This window comes from Scatophagus argus, chromosome 7 (assembly GCF_020382885.2).
Source record: "Scatophagus argus isolate fScaArg1 chromosome 7, fScaArg1.pri, whole genome shotgun sequence".
Taxonomy (NCBI): domain Eukaryota; kingdom Metazoa; phylum Chordata; class Actinopteri; family Scatophagidae; genus Scatophagus; species Scatophagus argus.
Window position 1 is genome coordinate 19,236,898 of NC_058499.1, and position 14,304 is coordinate 19,251,201.

The 14,304-nt window shown below is 43.8% G+C and overlaps 1 protein-coding gene across 2 annotated transcripts in view; it reads left to right on the forward strand.

Moving 5' to 3' along the window:
* The window catches only part of LOC124061552 (cat eye syndrome critical region protein 2 homolog), a 37,851-nt gene that overhangs the window by 20,573 nt on the left and 2,974 nt on the right, over positions 1-14,304 (forward strand). Inside the window, exons 3-18 of one of the 2 annotated variants that reach the window (XM_046393471.1) lie at positions 97-280; positions 1,219-1,346; positions 1,563-1,646; positions 2,299-2,378; positions 2,551-2,711; positions 5,641-5,727; positions 6,090-6,240; positions 7,155-7,284; positions 7,380-7,417; positions 7,506-7,597; positions 7,758-7,884; positions 8,560-8,939; positions 9,132-9,281; positions 9,457-10,243; positions 10,835-12,884; positions 14,212-14,279. In XM_046393471.1, the coding sequence (XP_046249427.1) occupies positions 97-280; positions 1,219-1,346; positions 1,563-1,646; positions 2,299-2,378; positions 2,551-2,711; positions 5,641-5,727; positions 6,090-6,240; positions 7,155-7,284; positions 7,380-7,417; positions 7,506-7,597; positions 7,758-7,884; positions 8,560-8,939; positions 9,132-9,281; positions 9,457-10,243; positions 10,835-12,884; positions 14,212-14,263 (4,681 nt within the window). In that variant the 3' untranslated portion in view covers positions 14,264-14,279. Of the gene's footprint in view, positions 1-96; positions 281-1,218; positions 1,347-1,559; positions 1,647-2,298; positions 2,379-2,550; positions 2,712-5,640; positions 5,728-6,089; positions 6,241-7,154; positions 7,285-7,379; positions 7,418-7,505; positions 7,598-7,757; positions 7,885-8,559; positions 8,940-9,131; positions 9,282-9,456; positions 10,244-10,834; positions 12,885-14,211; positions 14,280-14,304 lie in introns of both variants that reach the window. The other variant, XM_046393469.1, reaches the window with a different exon arrangement.

The following is a 14,304-nucleotide window of genomic DNA, read 5'->3' on the forward strand; positions in this document are numbered from 1 at the left end:
GAAGTACTGGCCCCTGGCAAGCAGGCAGTCCTTATTGTTGAGCCCTGCCTATCCCCACTCTCTGTCTCACCTCTGTTCTTGGACTCTACCTTTCAGCCCCCACGCATTTAGCAGTTACCTGGACGACATCATCAGCTACCGGTGGGAACTGGAAGAAGGGAAGCCCAACCCTCTCCGAGAGGACACCTTTGAGAATCTCCCTCCTCGCACTCAGGTAGAACTGCTGCATCGACTGTGCGACTACCGTCTGGATGCTGCTGATGTCTTTGATCTGCTTAAGGTAAACAAAATCATCACCATCATCATAAATGTATTAGATTTCATGCATCCGTGCACAGATGCACAGTGAAGCTACGTTAGCTAATGCGTAACCACAGAAATATGCCAGTACCAAGCCTATTAGCATTGTTTCCCATTGGCACTTTATGATTAGTGAATGAAAAATGAGCTACTTCTTTAATTTATTAAAATTAAAGAAAAAAATTATTTATGTATTTTTACCTTTTTGGAAGTAGTTTTAATGAGTACTCTAATCCAGAACGGGGTCAGTGAATTTTTAAACACCACGACAAGACGACTTTATTTGTATAGCCCATTTTTACAAGCAGTTTGTCTCAAAGGGCTTTACATAACATCATAACAACATCCTCTGCCCTTCAACTCTCACATCGACTAAGGAAAAACTCCCAGAAAAACCTTTAACAGGAAAAAATGGGAGAAACCTCAGGGTGAGCAACAGAGGAACACACCATAAGAATTTCATTATTTTAATCGATTAATAACATTACTCAGGTGCTTTTACTGCAGCCCTGAAGAGGAGTTGTCAGATTTTCATTTAAATATCGATTCGTAACAGAATGCTAGCAGTCTTAATGTTACAGGTGATGTAGCTTTCTATCACACCTGACAAAGATAACCTCTTGGACAGTAGCCCATCATATATCCTGGCAAATGATAAACTGACAGTTTTACCCCCGTGCTGTCTGTCAGATTATAATTTCCTTTAATATATTTTCTTTTGAGAAAAGATTTTCAAAAATAATTTATCTGACTCAATTTATGAATGCACTTGATAAGACACTAAAAGTGCTTCGTGTCAGTAAATGTTTTACAGCTGTATAGGCTCAATGGACCGAATGACATCACCCGCTCATGACTGATGATTTAAAATCACAATCCTACACATGATTTGATAAATGTAATGTCCCCCTCCATCAGGGACTGGATGCAGACAGTCTGAGGGTGGAACCACTGGGGCAGGATGGAAATGGAGCCCTCTACTGGTACTTTTATGGCACTCGTATGTACAAGGAAGAGCCAGTCAAGAGGAAAGCAGAGAAGATCAGGTAAACACCCTGTGTCTCTGTTCAGTACATCAACAGTTAATGTTATGTCACTGATCCTGTTTTCTGTGCCTGGCTACAGTGTGTGGTAAAAGTGTGTAATTGCAGTAGTAGTTTGACACTTGTTTACAGGACTGTTTAGAGTTAATTATATGTCTCCAATTGCTAATTACCCTTGTTAAAAGAGTTATTTTCTACTTCTTGTTCTTTTTCTAACAGTGAGCTCGCTGAGCTAACATTACCAGAGAAGAAGAAAAGGGGAAGACCACCAAAGAAGAAAAAACTTGAAGACCCTCAGATAAGGTTTCAAAACATTTTTGTCTGATGTCAGTGCCAATAGCCCATTGCAGAGAAGTGCTTACTTGTGTAGTTGTGCATGTGTTGCACAGATGTACCGGTTAAACATGGATTTAACTGTCAGGGCAGAAGCCATGTTTGTTTGCCATGTGGTCTTTGAGTATATAGATGTGAGTTAGAGTTTGTAAAGTCGTGTATAAAATTTAAAATAACGAAGCTGTAAAAGCTGATACACGATCACATTTTTGTGGACTTCTGTTATCATTGTCCTTTGCTCCCTGCCAGTTGTTGACTGACCTATAGCCTACTGCTCAATCTGAAATCTAATGAATGATTAATAAAGTATTTAATGACTTCATATGCTCAACTGCTTCTAACTCCTTGTATTATAATTGGCTCTTCAGGAAAGCTTGGATATCATAGATCAGTCACATGTATAACATTATGTGTTTTTGTATTCCTAAACTTAACTTCTCATCTTCACTGCTGTACAGTTTAGACTAGGCTTTAAGTGAAAAGAAACTAAAAGATTAGCGGAAGGCAAAAGAATTACTTGGTTTCACTGAGATAAATGTCTTAAATTATACATACACAAGAGTCAAATCTAATGTCCCGAAAGCCTAATAGTCTCAAATGTTTTTTTTTTTTTACCTTTCAGTGATGTGGAGAGTGAAGCGACGGAAGTGAAAACAGAAGTGAAGATAGAAAATGGTCTAGAAGATGTCCGACCGAGCACAGGTGAAAGAATCTCTTGAATACAACTAGTTTCATTGTCATGTTGACTACATCAAGGTCTCAGTGTGTTTATGCTTTATTTCAGTTTTGACTGCCAGTGTAACTGATTTTAATCATCCCTACACATTTTTATTAGAATCAGCAAGCCAATGTCTCTCCTCTTTGCTTCTACCAGGTCACAAGCGAGGCACTTGGTCCCTTGTGTGTGATACAGAGGAACAATGGGTCAGTCTGGCAGAGAGCATCAAGGACAAAACCTCCCCACAGGACCGCCACCTCTACCGTGTTATCAGCCAGAACTTCCTGCCAGAGATCAGCAGCATGATTGAGCACAAGGTCAGATGCCAGAGACACCACAGCCATCAGTCCCTATTGCAGCATTTCATAGTATCTCCTCTTAGATGGAGTCTGGACAGAGTTTGTCAGCCACTAGAGCCAATATGACAACAGTGTCCAAATCTAGCCGTGGTGCCACTGTTAACATCTAAAGATGCAAATTCTGTTTTTTGCTTCCTATTCTGGCAAATTTGACTACAGACCTATGTCCAGTACACATACTGTAGTGATCATGGCGTTATGTTTAAACTATGTTCTAAACTATTTTCATTTTAACTCAAAAAACCATGTACACTACTAATTACCTAAGTTTTAAGTTAACTTTCATTGTCAAGTCCTTCTGCACACAGAAAAACCCTGAGTTTTGCAGATCCTAGAGCTTGTGTGGTGAAAAAACTATGGGCTGACGTGTAAGCATGTTAGTGTGCTGGGTGGTACTTCTCTGTTGGTGTGTCACTTTGAGTTATAGACCCATGGTAATGAAGCCAAAAGTCTATAACTAAAGCCTGACTGTGAAGAACTATCTTTAGTTAGTGCTAGCTAGGAAGAATGAATGCACAGGTTCTGTATATCAACTCCATGGGGGTTGGCCAGTCATTGGATCATGCTTATTTGTCTATCATATCTTTTCTGGAATGTATGTGAAGTACCTGAGTAGGAGATTATCAACATAGCAAGCATGAGTCAGAGTCAATACTACCCACTCAATCTTCCTCTCACCTTTCCCATACCTTGCAATGGAATTAATTTCAGTCAAGTCAAATCTGAAGTAGTGCCTTTTTTATCGTTTTGTGTAAAGATGGTTGGCTCCTTCCCACTCTTGTGATATATAACTAGTACTGAATGTTGCCATAGAAACCGAGTCCGTCCCTTGTCTTGTCCATCACTGACTGTGCACTCAGCTGTGCTACTAGTACTGCCATATGTTGTACTTGGAAGGACTTTTCTCCATGTAGAATATAGGTGAAGCATTCTAGTATTTTTTTTAAATGATGCTGGTCAGTAGAGGTGCATATAGATATTTATATATATATATATAGTAGATATTTTTGTGCTTGTTATTTGCTTTTGTATTCATTCTACATTCATTTTTGAAAGCATGACATTCCACTACAGCATGTTAGACTTAAAGAGAAAACAAAACTTTCCACTTTACACAGTCTTTATCAGGCATGATCACAGAGTGGGAGAAAACTAATTACTTAGCTCAAAAACACACTTGCTTAAATGGAAGTGCACCCCCTGATGTTCTTCTTATATGCAAATAAATTCCACTGATGTCTCACAGCAGGAGATCAAAATAACTTGCCTATTAATTATGTTACCCTGTGCTTGATATTCTGTTTAAGACCAAATTTTTGCAGTAGCCAGAAGGGAAACACTAAGGAAAGATGGCTGTCTTTTTTAGTTTGTTATTGGGAAGTGTCTAATTAGTACATTGACATGGTGATATTTAAAACTACACAGCATATGAGGGACAAATTTTCCAGAATTGCTGCTTTTATTTCACCAGTAGTCCAAAACTACCTCAATCATCCGGCAATTCTCAAAACTGAAGTGATAGTGTAGTGTCTGTATGTATTTTCCATAACTAGATCTCTTGTAATATGTGTGTGCAAACAAGCGTGTCTAATACACACTGTGCATAGCCTCTTGAGTCCTTCCCTCAGGGGACACTGACAGCAAGCGGGAGCTCACCTTGAGGCAGGATGGAGCCTCTTGAATGACAGCTCTTCTGTGCTGCAGGATTCTCTCGACCTCTCTAAGTGGTGACACCAGAGGCACTCCATCTTGTGCATGCTGGATGGAGGAGGGGGTGGATTTAGTGCTGGTGGTAATGTAGGGAGGAATTGTGTAGCCCCAGGATATGCCAGTGCTTCACACTAAGACAATGCAGAGATGGAGTGCAGACAGAATTATGCAGGGCACTCTAGATCAGAGCATGAACATTTTTCTTTCTTTCCTCTGCACACATGCACAGGCATTTGTACAGCTGCTACTGCTAATGCATTTTTAGGTGTCCCATCTTTGTTTTATGAATGGTCAGAAGCCTGGTGGTGACAACTCCCAGTCCCCTTGGCTGTGCCAGGCTGGCAGTTATTCACAGTCAGGCTTCCCTGATGAACTCTGACAGGAGCTTCAGAGGCCAGTCCCTGATATAGACAGGCTTTCAAGAGATCTACTTAGATCTCCCTGTTGGCCAGTATTTCCCTCCTTTACAGTTTGCTATATCTGGATCACTAATGATGTTATTAATATGGATTCAAATATGGATTGTAGAATGTTTTCAAGATGCATGCTGAAGGCCTGAAAATATCATGCTCAAAAATTAGAGGATTGGCTGTTAGTTGTCATATCGATGTGTAATGCATCTGTCAGACTGATCAGTAAGCCTTTACATGACCTCTTCTGTTCCATTTCTGGAGCTCATCCTTACATCAGTGGAGTCATGGGGAGTACACAGGGTTTGATTTGTTATGTTTTTTGTTTTTTCTTTTAACGCTAAGTTTGTCTGTCACCCCCAGGGAAATGTGGGGAATGTATCCAGCAAAATGGATGGGATGACTGGGGGAGGGGGCAGAGCCAGTTACCCCTTGATACTTAACACAACTCCCCCAGGGCCTGTCAGTGTGTTGGCTTGTGTGTGGTTGTCTGTCTTTCGGTCTTGAAGACTCAATCAGTAATCTGGTGGGCACTTAAATGAGAGGCATGTCCATGTATGTCATTCAGATATTAAAATTATAGATTGTTAATGAAAAATCTGAATGATTTGAAATTTTGATTATCATTGTCAGAAAAAAAACAAGTGTCTTCAGTTGTCATATGATATGCTGCTTATTAAAGTGAGTGGTAGCAGGTTCTGAATGTGATTGCCTTGTGTCTCTTTTTTAACTTTTTTTTTTTCTTTTCTTTTCTTTTTTTTCCCCAGGTGCGGGAGCAGAAACAGAAGCTACTAGAGCCAACCCTGGTTCGCACATCACAACGATTGTCTGAAAAACACATTAGCCAAGAGGAGGTATTGTGTGTGTTTGTACATGTTTCTAATATTATTACAGAGTACAGGTATACTGCTATTGTAGGCAATGAAACAACATAAAATGCCCAATTTGCACATAATATGTTGTATTTATTTTAAATTGAACAATTCCTCTTTCCACAAAATATTGTGCACATTTGTTTTTAGCTACTGTAATACATTCTGGTTTAGTGAGGTGTTTATTCCCCCCTAGCAATATTTTGGGGTTTGTGTTTTACCAGTTGTCTGGGTTGCTTCTGTTCATTACTTCGACTGTTATATGAACAAAAGATGTCCAACTTTTAGCTTCTACGTATCCAAGAGTCCATAGTAGACTGATGTGTTTGTGTGGATGTATTCAGGACAACCTGGAGGCCATAGCAGAGGAGGGGAAGAAGAAAGATGAAGAGATGGACAGGCAGGTCCTGCTGGCCGAGCAGCGACGAGAGGAGGAAAGACTTCAGCAGGAAGAACAACAGAGAGAAAAGATGGAAAAGATCAAAGCTGTGGAGGGTAAGATGGATGGCTCTGTGGAGGGATGGAACGCAAACTGAAAGATGTGAGAGTTCAGTTCTGTGCAAAAAGTAGTAATATCCCTGTCATAGTGTAGTAAGCTCACATACTTACAAATCATATTCCAAAATAAAAATGGGACCAGCAATAATTTCACATTCTTTCCTCAGTGACCTGTCAGCAGCAGGTTTGGGGCTTCCTTTCTCTTCTTCCAATGAGAGATTGTGAAGAGCACCCCATGCACAGACATTCAATCAATCAGTCTCCATTGCTGTGGTTTGGCTCTCAGTGGCACAAAAATCTGCATTGGTGTAACAGCACTCAAAGCTTTGTGATTTATGTACAGTACACAGAGACTGTGAGAGGGAATGTTCAGGGTCTTTAATCACAGGATCACTTCTCCTTTTCTCCCCCCCCTCTGATGTCATCTGTCAAGGGTTAATGAACTGCTGATTGTGCTTCAGTGGAGGAGCCTCATTAATGTATTATAGATGAACAGCAGGACCTGGCGTGCTCTCTGTGTGGATTGCATATGTGGAATCCTCCCTCAAATCTCTTTAATCCACACGGCAGGGGGGCTGGCAGGCCTCTCATGTTAAAAGATAAAGCAGCGATACATATGCACTCTCTCTGCTCTGCTCTGTTCTGCTCTTTTGATCAACTTGGCTAGAGAAAAGATGACTGAGGAATCGTTTTCTTTATGCTTATCTGAGCTGCAGCTGACTCTGATGGCCAAAGCCTGGTTTTCGTTGACTCTCCCTAATGCCTCAATTGGCAGCAAGTGCAATTTTAAACTGTATTTCAAGGGCCTGGAAAAAAATACATTGTTTCCCTGCAACCTCCTGAGCCTGGTGTTTTTTTTTAAATTGTTTGTTCCTCTAATTGCCCCCAATGTTCATCCTTCTCTCTCTTAGAGCGAGCCAAGAGGCGGAAGATGCGAGAGGAAAAGGCCTGGTTGCTGTCTCAAGGGAAAGAGCTGCCACCCGAACTCCTGAATCTAGAACCCTCTTCACCTGTCCACAGGACACGCAGGAATAAGGAATTGTAAGAGCCATAGTGTGTTTGATGGGAGATTTCATTTTGTATTTGAATAACTCAAGGATGATTATGTGTAACATGTTGTCTGATTGAAATTTCAGCTATGAAATTGATGACGACTACACTGCTCTATTCAAAGGTATGCATAATGAGTGCTTACTCAAGGTTCTTGTTTTATCTCAGCCTCCTTCAATATTTGTTCTAATGTCAGATCTCTCTTTCTCCAGTGCTTGAGGCCTTGAAAGGCCATAAAGACGCTTGGCCTTTCTTGGAACCTGTAGATGACTCCTATGCCCCCAATTACCATGAAATCATCAAGGTACTGAAAACATGTAATAGTAGTTAATGGTGTATGTGTGATATTGTATTTGTATGTGTGTGGTGCATAACATAAGTAATGCATTCAACCACAGTTATTATATTACCTGAGGTTTTTCTTTTAGTTTTTTTTAACTTTACCATTCTTTAAATCCCCTCAGACTCCCATGGACCTGTCCACCATTGAAAAGAAGCTCAATGATGGGGAGTACATTGCTAAGGAGGAGTTTGTTGCTGATGTGAAGCTCATGTTTGAAAACTGTGTTGAGTACAATGGAGAAGACAGTGGTAAATAAACACAGTCACACTTAACACAAAGCGACTCCACCCCAAAATTCATGCTTCCTCCATTAAGAATTTGGCCTCTGCATAAAATGAATACATCAAAATCCATTTTAGTTGCTGTATGTTGTGAGAAAGTGTATGTATGTATGAACCTTTTTGGGTGAGAGTGGGAGAGAGAGCAAAAGAAATGGGGCCAGACTTAGTGATGTGTTGGGGCCGGGGCCAGGGCACCCTTGACAGTGATTAATGGGGAGTGATTGAGCTGTGCTCTGGTGCTCAGGGGGATCTGAGCCCTGTAGTGCCAGAGAAACATTCCAGCCCCTAAGCCCCTTGTCTGGAGCCATCCATTCAACTGAATATTCTCCCCAGGGATAGGGGGAGGAGGGTAGTAAGGGGGCCCAGGGTGGAGCAAGAGAAGGAGGAGGAGGAATGGGTTGGAGATGCAGGGGTCAACCTATGCCCTCTGACCTGGTCAGCCTGCCAGCGCTGGTCTGAGAATAGAGAAGCAAGTGTGTTTCTATGGGCACATGACCTCTGTATTGGTTTGAGCTTAAGGGAATGACTGACAGATGAAGTGTGTGTGGTTCTGTATAATGGTACAGAGGATGTGGTTGTGTGTATGATGTTTTATGAGTTTTATTATATAATCATAGTTGTTATTTGTCTGCCTTTCCCCAGAATACACTATCATGGCAGAGTCCCTAGAACGGTGTTTTAGCCGGGCCTTATTGAAACACTTTCCATCAGAGGATGGCGACACAGATGAGGAATTCCACATCAACAGGGAAGAAAAGGAGCGCAAGGACAAAAAGCGCAATCGTAACAGTAAACATTTGGGACCTGAAAGTCTAATCAAGGCCACTGAGCAAGTCCAACGTAAGCGAAACTCCCAGGGAGGCCAGTGCAGCACACTCTCAGAGGAAGAGAACAGTAAACCAAAAAGACCACGTCTTCCTCCTCACTGGACCAATGGCCCTCCTCACCCACACAGTCTACCCCCAAGCCAGCTGCCTAACCCTGAAGGAGATATGAGGGGCATGTACCACCCAAGGCAACAGGTATCCACAAGTTTGCTTGTTTTTCAAATTTACTCTACAATTCTTAAAACCTATGCACCTAAGTTATCACTTGTCCCTTACAATACGTTAACCAGTGATATGAACGCCTTAAGCTTTGGGGTGTTTTTTTTTTCTCTTGATTTCTGTCTGGAGAAGAACTTAAATAGTAAATTCTCCCATTTATTTTACCAGCTTCATCGTCCACCTGGTCCTGTTGGTCCTCATGGTCCACACATGTATGCCCAAAGAATGGCCATGGATCCCCGCTTTGCTTACCCAGCTCACATTCCCAGGCATGGAGATCCCAGATTGAACAACTTGCCCCCCAGCTTTAACATGCAGGTAAACAGGCACAATTACATCTAAAATTAATTATAGCAATGTTACAGTTTTTACTGAGGGACCACCTTAATGTGTCTATCGGGTCTCCTGAAATTTGTTCTGTCAAATTTGTATCTTGATGCTGCATAGTGATACAGATGGACCCATACGCATCTTTGTTTTTCTTTCTCCCCAGCATCGGATGATTGAAGGACATCACATGGGTCCTCGGTATCCAGTGGGCCCAGATTCTGTCCAGCAGCAGCACCCCTATATGGGTCCAACTCATGGCCCGTCTCTGGGTCCACGTCCCATGGCCCTTCAGCCTGGTCCTCCTCCGGAAGCCAGTATGTATCCATCCCACCACCGTCCAGAGGGCCACAACATGCACCCCATGGCCAATAGATTTTCAGGGCCAGAAGGATCACCTCAACACAACTATGGAGGCTTGAGGCCTCCTGGTATGGGCCTACCCAACATGTGGACTAGTATGAATCATCAGGAGAGATCTAATGGGATGCGCATGCAAGATCCCAACATGGTGAACCAACGCAACTTTAGTTACGGTGGAGTCCCCCCTCCAGTGGGACATAAACCATGGCCCGAAGCTGCTGGGTACCCCCACCCTCCTCCCAATGCCCAGTATCAAATGTCTGCAGCAGTCAGCTCCCCAGCGACCATGTCCACTCGTCCCCCTGTTCCCCATCCAGACTCCTCTGGCAGAACATGCTTGGCTTCCATGCTGGAAAGCCCAGAGATGCTGGCCCTGCAGCAGCTGTCAGCCTCTTCTGGACCGCCTGCTGGTGCCCCTCATCAGCACATGGGCAACTTTCAGCAGCCTGGGCCCCCATCAGGAATTGGCAGCATCCCAACTCACCCCTCTCAGCAGCCTCCCCCTGCCCCTGAGGTTCAGCTGCTGCATCCTACTAGAGACAATGGGCCAGACAGCCAGCCTTCCCAGCAGACAGACATGCAGCCCAAAGGTAGACCTGACCTTCTCTCTTAGTATTTCACCAGCATATTCACCAGCACATTCTGCAGGAAGGAACCAAAGCACAGTCTAACCTATTTCTACAAAAAATATTCTTTCTAGACTGTAGTCTCTCAGTTTGTTAGTCAGCAAAACCCCCCATCCTTGCTTGTTCTCTGTTTCAAGTGCTTTTTGCAATTTGATTGTGATTGTTTTTTACAGTAAGTGACAAATTGAATATTAATTGGTTTAGTGTAATTCCTTGCTGGGAGTAGAAGAGAGATGGCACATCATCAGTTCAAGCCTCACAAGCAACCATACAAATATGTTTGCATTCTCATTTGAAAGGAATGGAACAGGACATGGTTACATTTCTAATTTGCTATTTTTTTTTTCTGTTGTTCATCTGAATGGTTTGGATAACACAGATGTTGGTTGTCACCTTGTCTGTTCTGTCTGTTTTATGTTATTTGGCAGTACACCGCATTATGCAATGATACTGACTTGATAGCTTGTTGTAATAATAATTAACCAATCTTCAGTGCTATCCCTCCCATTTCTATGTTGACACTAACTTTTCTTTCATTATTCTGTCTGTTACCAGATGGAACATCAGAGAAGGAAATGGCTGCCAACAAACTTTCTGATGAAGCGTCATCACATAAAAACAATGCATCAATTGACCGAGAGCACCCATCCATTCCTAGCCCCACAGGACACCGGGCAGGGTCAACAGAGGGAATAAAGAGCCCCCCAGCCCCTAACACAGGCAAATCACAGGAGAAACTGTCTGGGCCAGGGCTCCCACAGAGTTCAGCAGAGAGCCACAAGCAGGAGGTAGATGGCCAGACGCTATCTGCCAGTCACAGTCCCCCTCAACACATTAGTGCCACTACTGTTTCGACCCATCTCAACACAAGTGGCAACAGCTCCACTGACCTCCCAGCTCTATCCAAAGTCCCTCAGCACACAGAAAACAGTCCACAGCAAAAAACACCGAGCCCTGCACTCATTCACCAGAACATGCAGCCGCTGCATGTGACAGCATCTCATTACTCCACACAGCAAATGTCAGAGAACAACTTGGCACACATGCAGAATGGTCATCAGCGGAACATCCAAAAAGAGCAGCAAACTCAGTCAACCCCGAGTACACCTCCTCAATGCAACCCTCAGAGCTCTCCCCAGCAGATGAACCAGAACAGACAGCCACACGATTCTCTGCTAACTCCTCGTCATGTCCCTCAAAACACATCTCCACAACCTCCTACACAAAACAGTCCAGCCCAGCCTGCACCCCTTCAGCCAGCCCCTCTCACCTCATTACCACCCAGTCATCCTACTCCACGATTACCTTCCCAGCCTAGTCCAGCAGACCATGGAGATCAAAGACCTAGTGAGCCTACAGGTAGACCAGACACAGAAAGCACTTTCATTCCTCCACAGCACACCATATTGAAATCTGGGCCTGTAAATGGAATTTATAAACACCAGCCTTTTAGCCCCAATCATCATCAAACCATGCTGGTGGGTAGTAACCAAGGTATGCAGGCTCAGAGAGAGTCAGCACCAGCACAACATCCAGTCATACATCCACATTCCCAGGGCCAGACAAATGGAGCCATGGGATCGTTTCGCATGGGAAACCATCCACACTTCAGCCAGACAAACATAACCAGAGCCATGCCTCCATCTGCTCATCACACTTATCACAACCAGCCCATTAATCCCCTCCACAATCCTGCTCATCACCCCACCTACCACCAGCAGGGAGGGAATGCCTACACCTACCGCATGCCACGTCAACAACACCCTCAGGCCCACCCCAACATGTACCCACCTCATGAGTACCAGCAGCAACACTACTACCCTCAACTCCATCCCCAAGCTCAGCCCCATAACCAGGCCAACAGCAGAGGGAGCTATCCTGCAGAGGAGTGGCATCCATCTCATTATCAGCCTCGCCAGCCGATGCCACCCAATGCCTACCTACCGGTAGCTAGTGCTAGAGGCAGCAGTCAGTTAAAGGAGAACAGTGCGTCGCCACTGGGCTCTGAGAGCTCCAGTGTTGCTAGTTTGGTGTCCCCTGGCCCTGTGTCTGAAGTAGGGCCACACCCTGGAGGCTTAGAGGAGGGCAAGTGTGAAAACAGGGAGCAGGCAAGTGGAGGCAGCAGCAGGGGTGGCAGCCCAGCAAAGCAGGCTCATACAGAGAGCTCAGAGCGCCCTGAGAGCCCAAAAGAAATCCTGGACCTCGACAGTCACAATGCTGCCGCCCGTCACCATAGCACCCAGCCACCTCAACAACACCCTCCTGCCTCTGCTGTACATGTGATGTCTGGCTTCATGTATGACCCTCGTGCCGTCCATCCTGGGATGCAGCAAGGCGGTGTTCCTCCACCCCATATGATGTCTCAGGCCCATGGAGGTGGCAGCGGACCACCTTACCCTGGCCAGCCATACCCTGATGCAGGACGCTATGCTGCCCAAAGGCCTCATCCGCACCTGATGGAGGCTCTGCAGCGGCCCCAACAGCTTCCTTACTCCCCAGGTCAGACACGCATGGCAATGTACAGACACCCCCGGCCTGCAGGGCACTTCCAGGGCATGATGATTCAGCAAAGGGGCCTGGCACCAGAACACTTTCTACACCCAGGGTAAAATGATTTATCCATTCCTGTGTCACTTATAGTCTAAGTTTTTATATATTATTGTTCTTTCTGTATCATAGTTTTATGTCTGAGTTAGTGCTTTTCTGTTTGAGCTATGTTATTCTATAAGGCTACTTTTGTTTCACAGTCAAAATACTTTTGTTTACATAGTCAAAGTCAATCCCATTGAGAGCAACCTAATGTGAAGGAACTCAGGACACTTTAGTGAACATTAAGCTAGCACTGAAAAAATAATAAAATAATAAAATCCAATTTAAGCGTATTTGTAATAACATAAATAGATGGCTGTGGCAAAACAAATATCACCACATTTTGCCTTAATTTGGATTGTCACAGATGCCATTCTCTTTGCTGTGGCATTTTCATGGCCTTTGGCCCACACCTAATAACCTGTGACCTGCAGTCGTCATGTGATTGGTGATAATTCCCAGTTTTTTCTTTGCCACAAGATTACTCAGCATCCCTTGTAGTGCTGATATGATAAACTGATCAACTGGAACATACTCAACAGCAATTTGATACATGATTTTAATTCCTTTAAGTCATTTGTCAAACAAAAAAAAATCATTTGTAGCTTCTTAAATGTGATGATTTGCCATTTTCTCTGTTGTACCATACTGAATATCTTGAAAATCTAGAGTGTTAGTCACACAAAATTTGAAGGTGCCACATTAGGTTCACAGAAATTCCAATGGGCATTTTCTGACATTTTATTGACCAAATATTTAATCAGTAAAATTAATTTTTGGACTCTGTGGTTGCGTCAGCCCTATTCTGTGGTGTGGTCTGCTGGGGCAGCAGCACCTCTACTGCAGACAGGAAGAGACTACATAAAATCATCAGGACGGCCAGCTCCTTCCCAGGGAGACCCCTCGACCCAATGCTGGTGGTCGGAGAGAGAGGTGATAGCCAAGCTATCCTCTCTTATGGAGAAGGACTCCCACCCCCTGCATGAGACTCTGACAGAACTGTGCAGATCCTTCAGTGGCAGGTTGCTTCACCCCAAGTGTGTGACGTAGCATAACCACAGGTCCTTCCTCCCTGCTGCTGTGAGACTATGCAACCAGTACTGCTCCCGGCAGACCCCATGCACTCCACAACAAACAGAATCTCAATAAATCACTGTGCAATGATCCCCCATCCCCTAATAATTGTTGTTTGCAGAGACAGAGTGACTTTTCTTACCAAATGTGACCACAGTAACACAGCCTTTATGAAGCTTCATATCCTGCTGGTGGCAAGCTGACCTTTTAAGAGTTAACAGAAATGTTAAATGTCAAAAAAATCATTTTTGTTGTTGTTTTGGTAACAGGCAGCAGATGATGGCTGCTCCAGGTGGTCCTGGCAATAAACAAGGAGTGTGACCATTACCATATCAAAGTGAGTGACAAGCGATTTCATATTT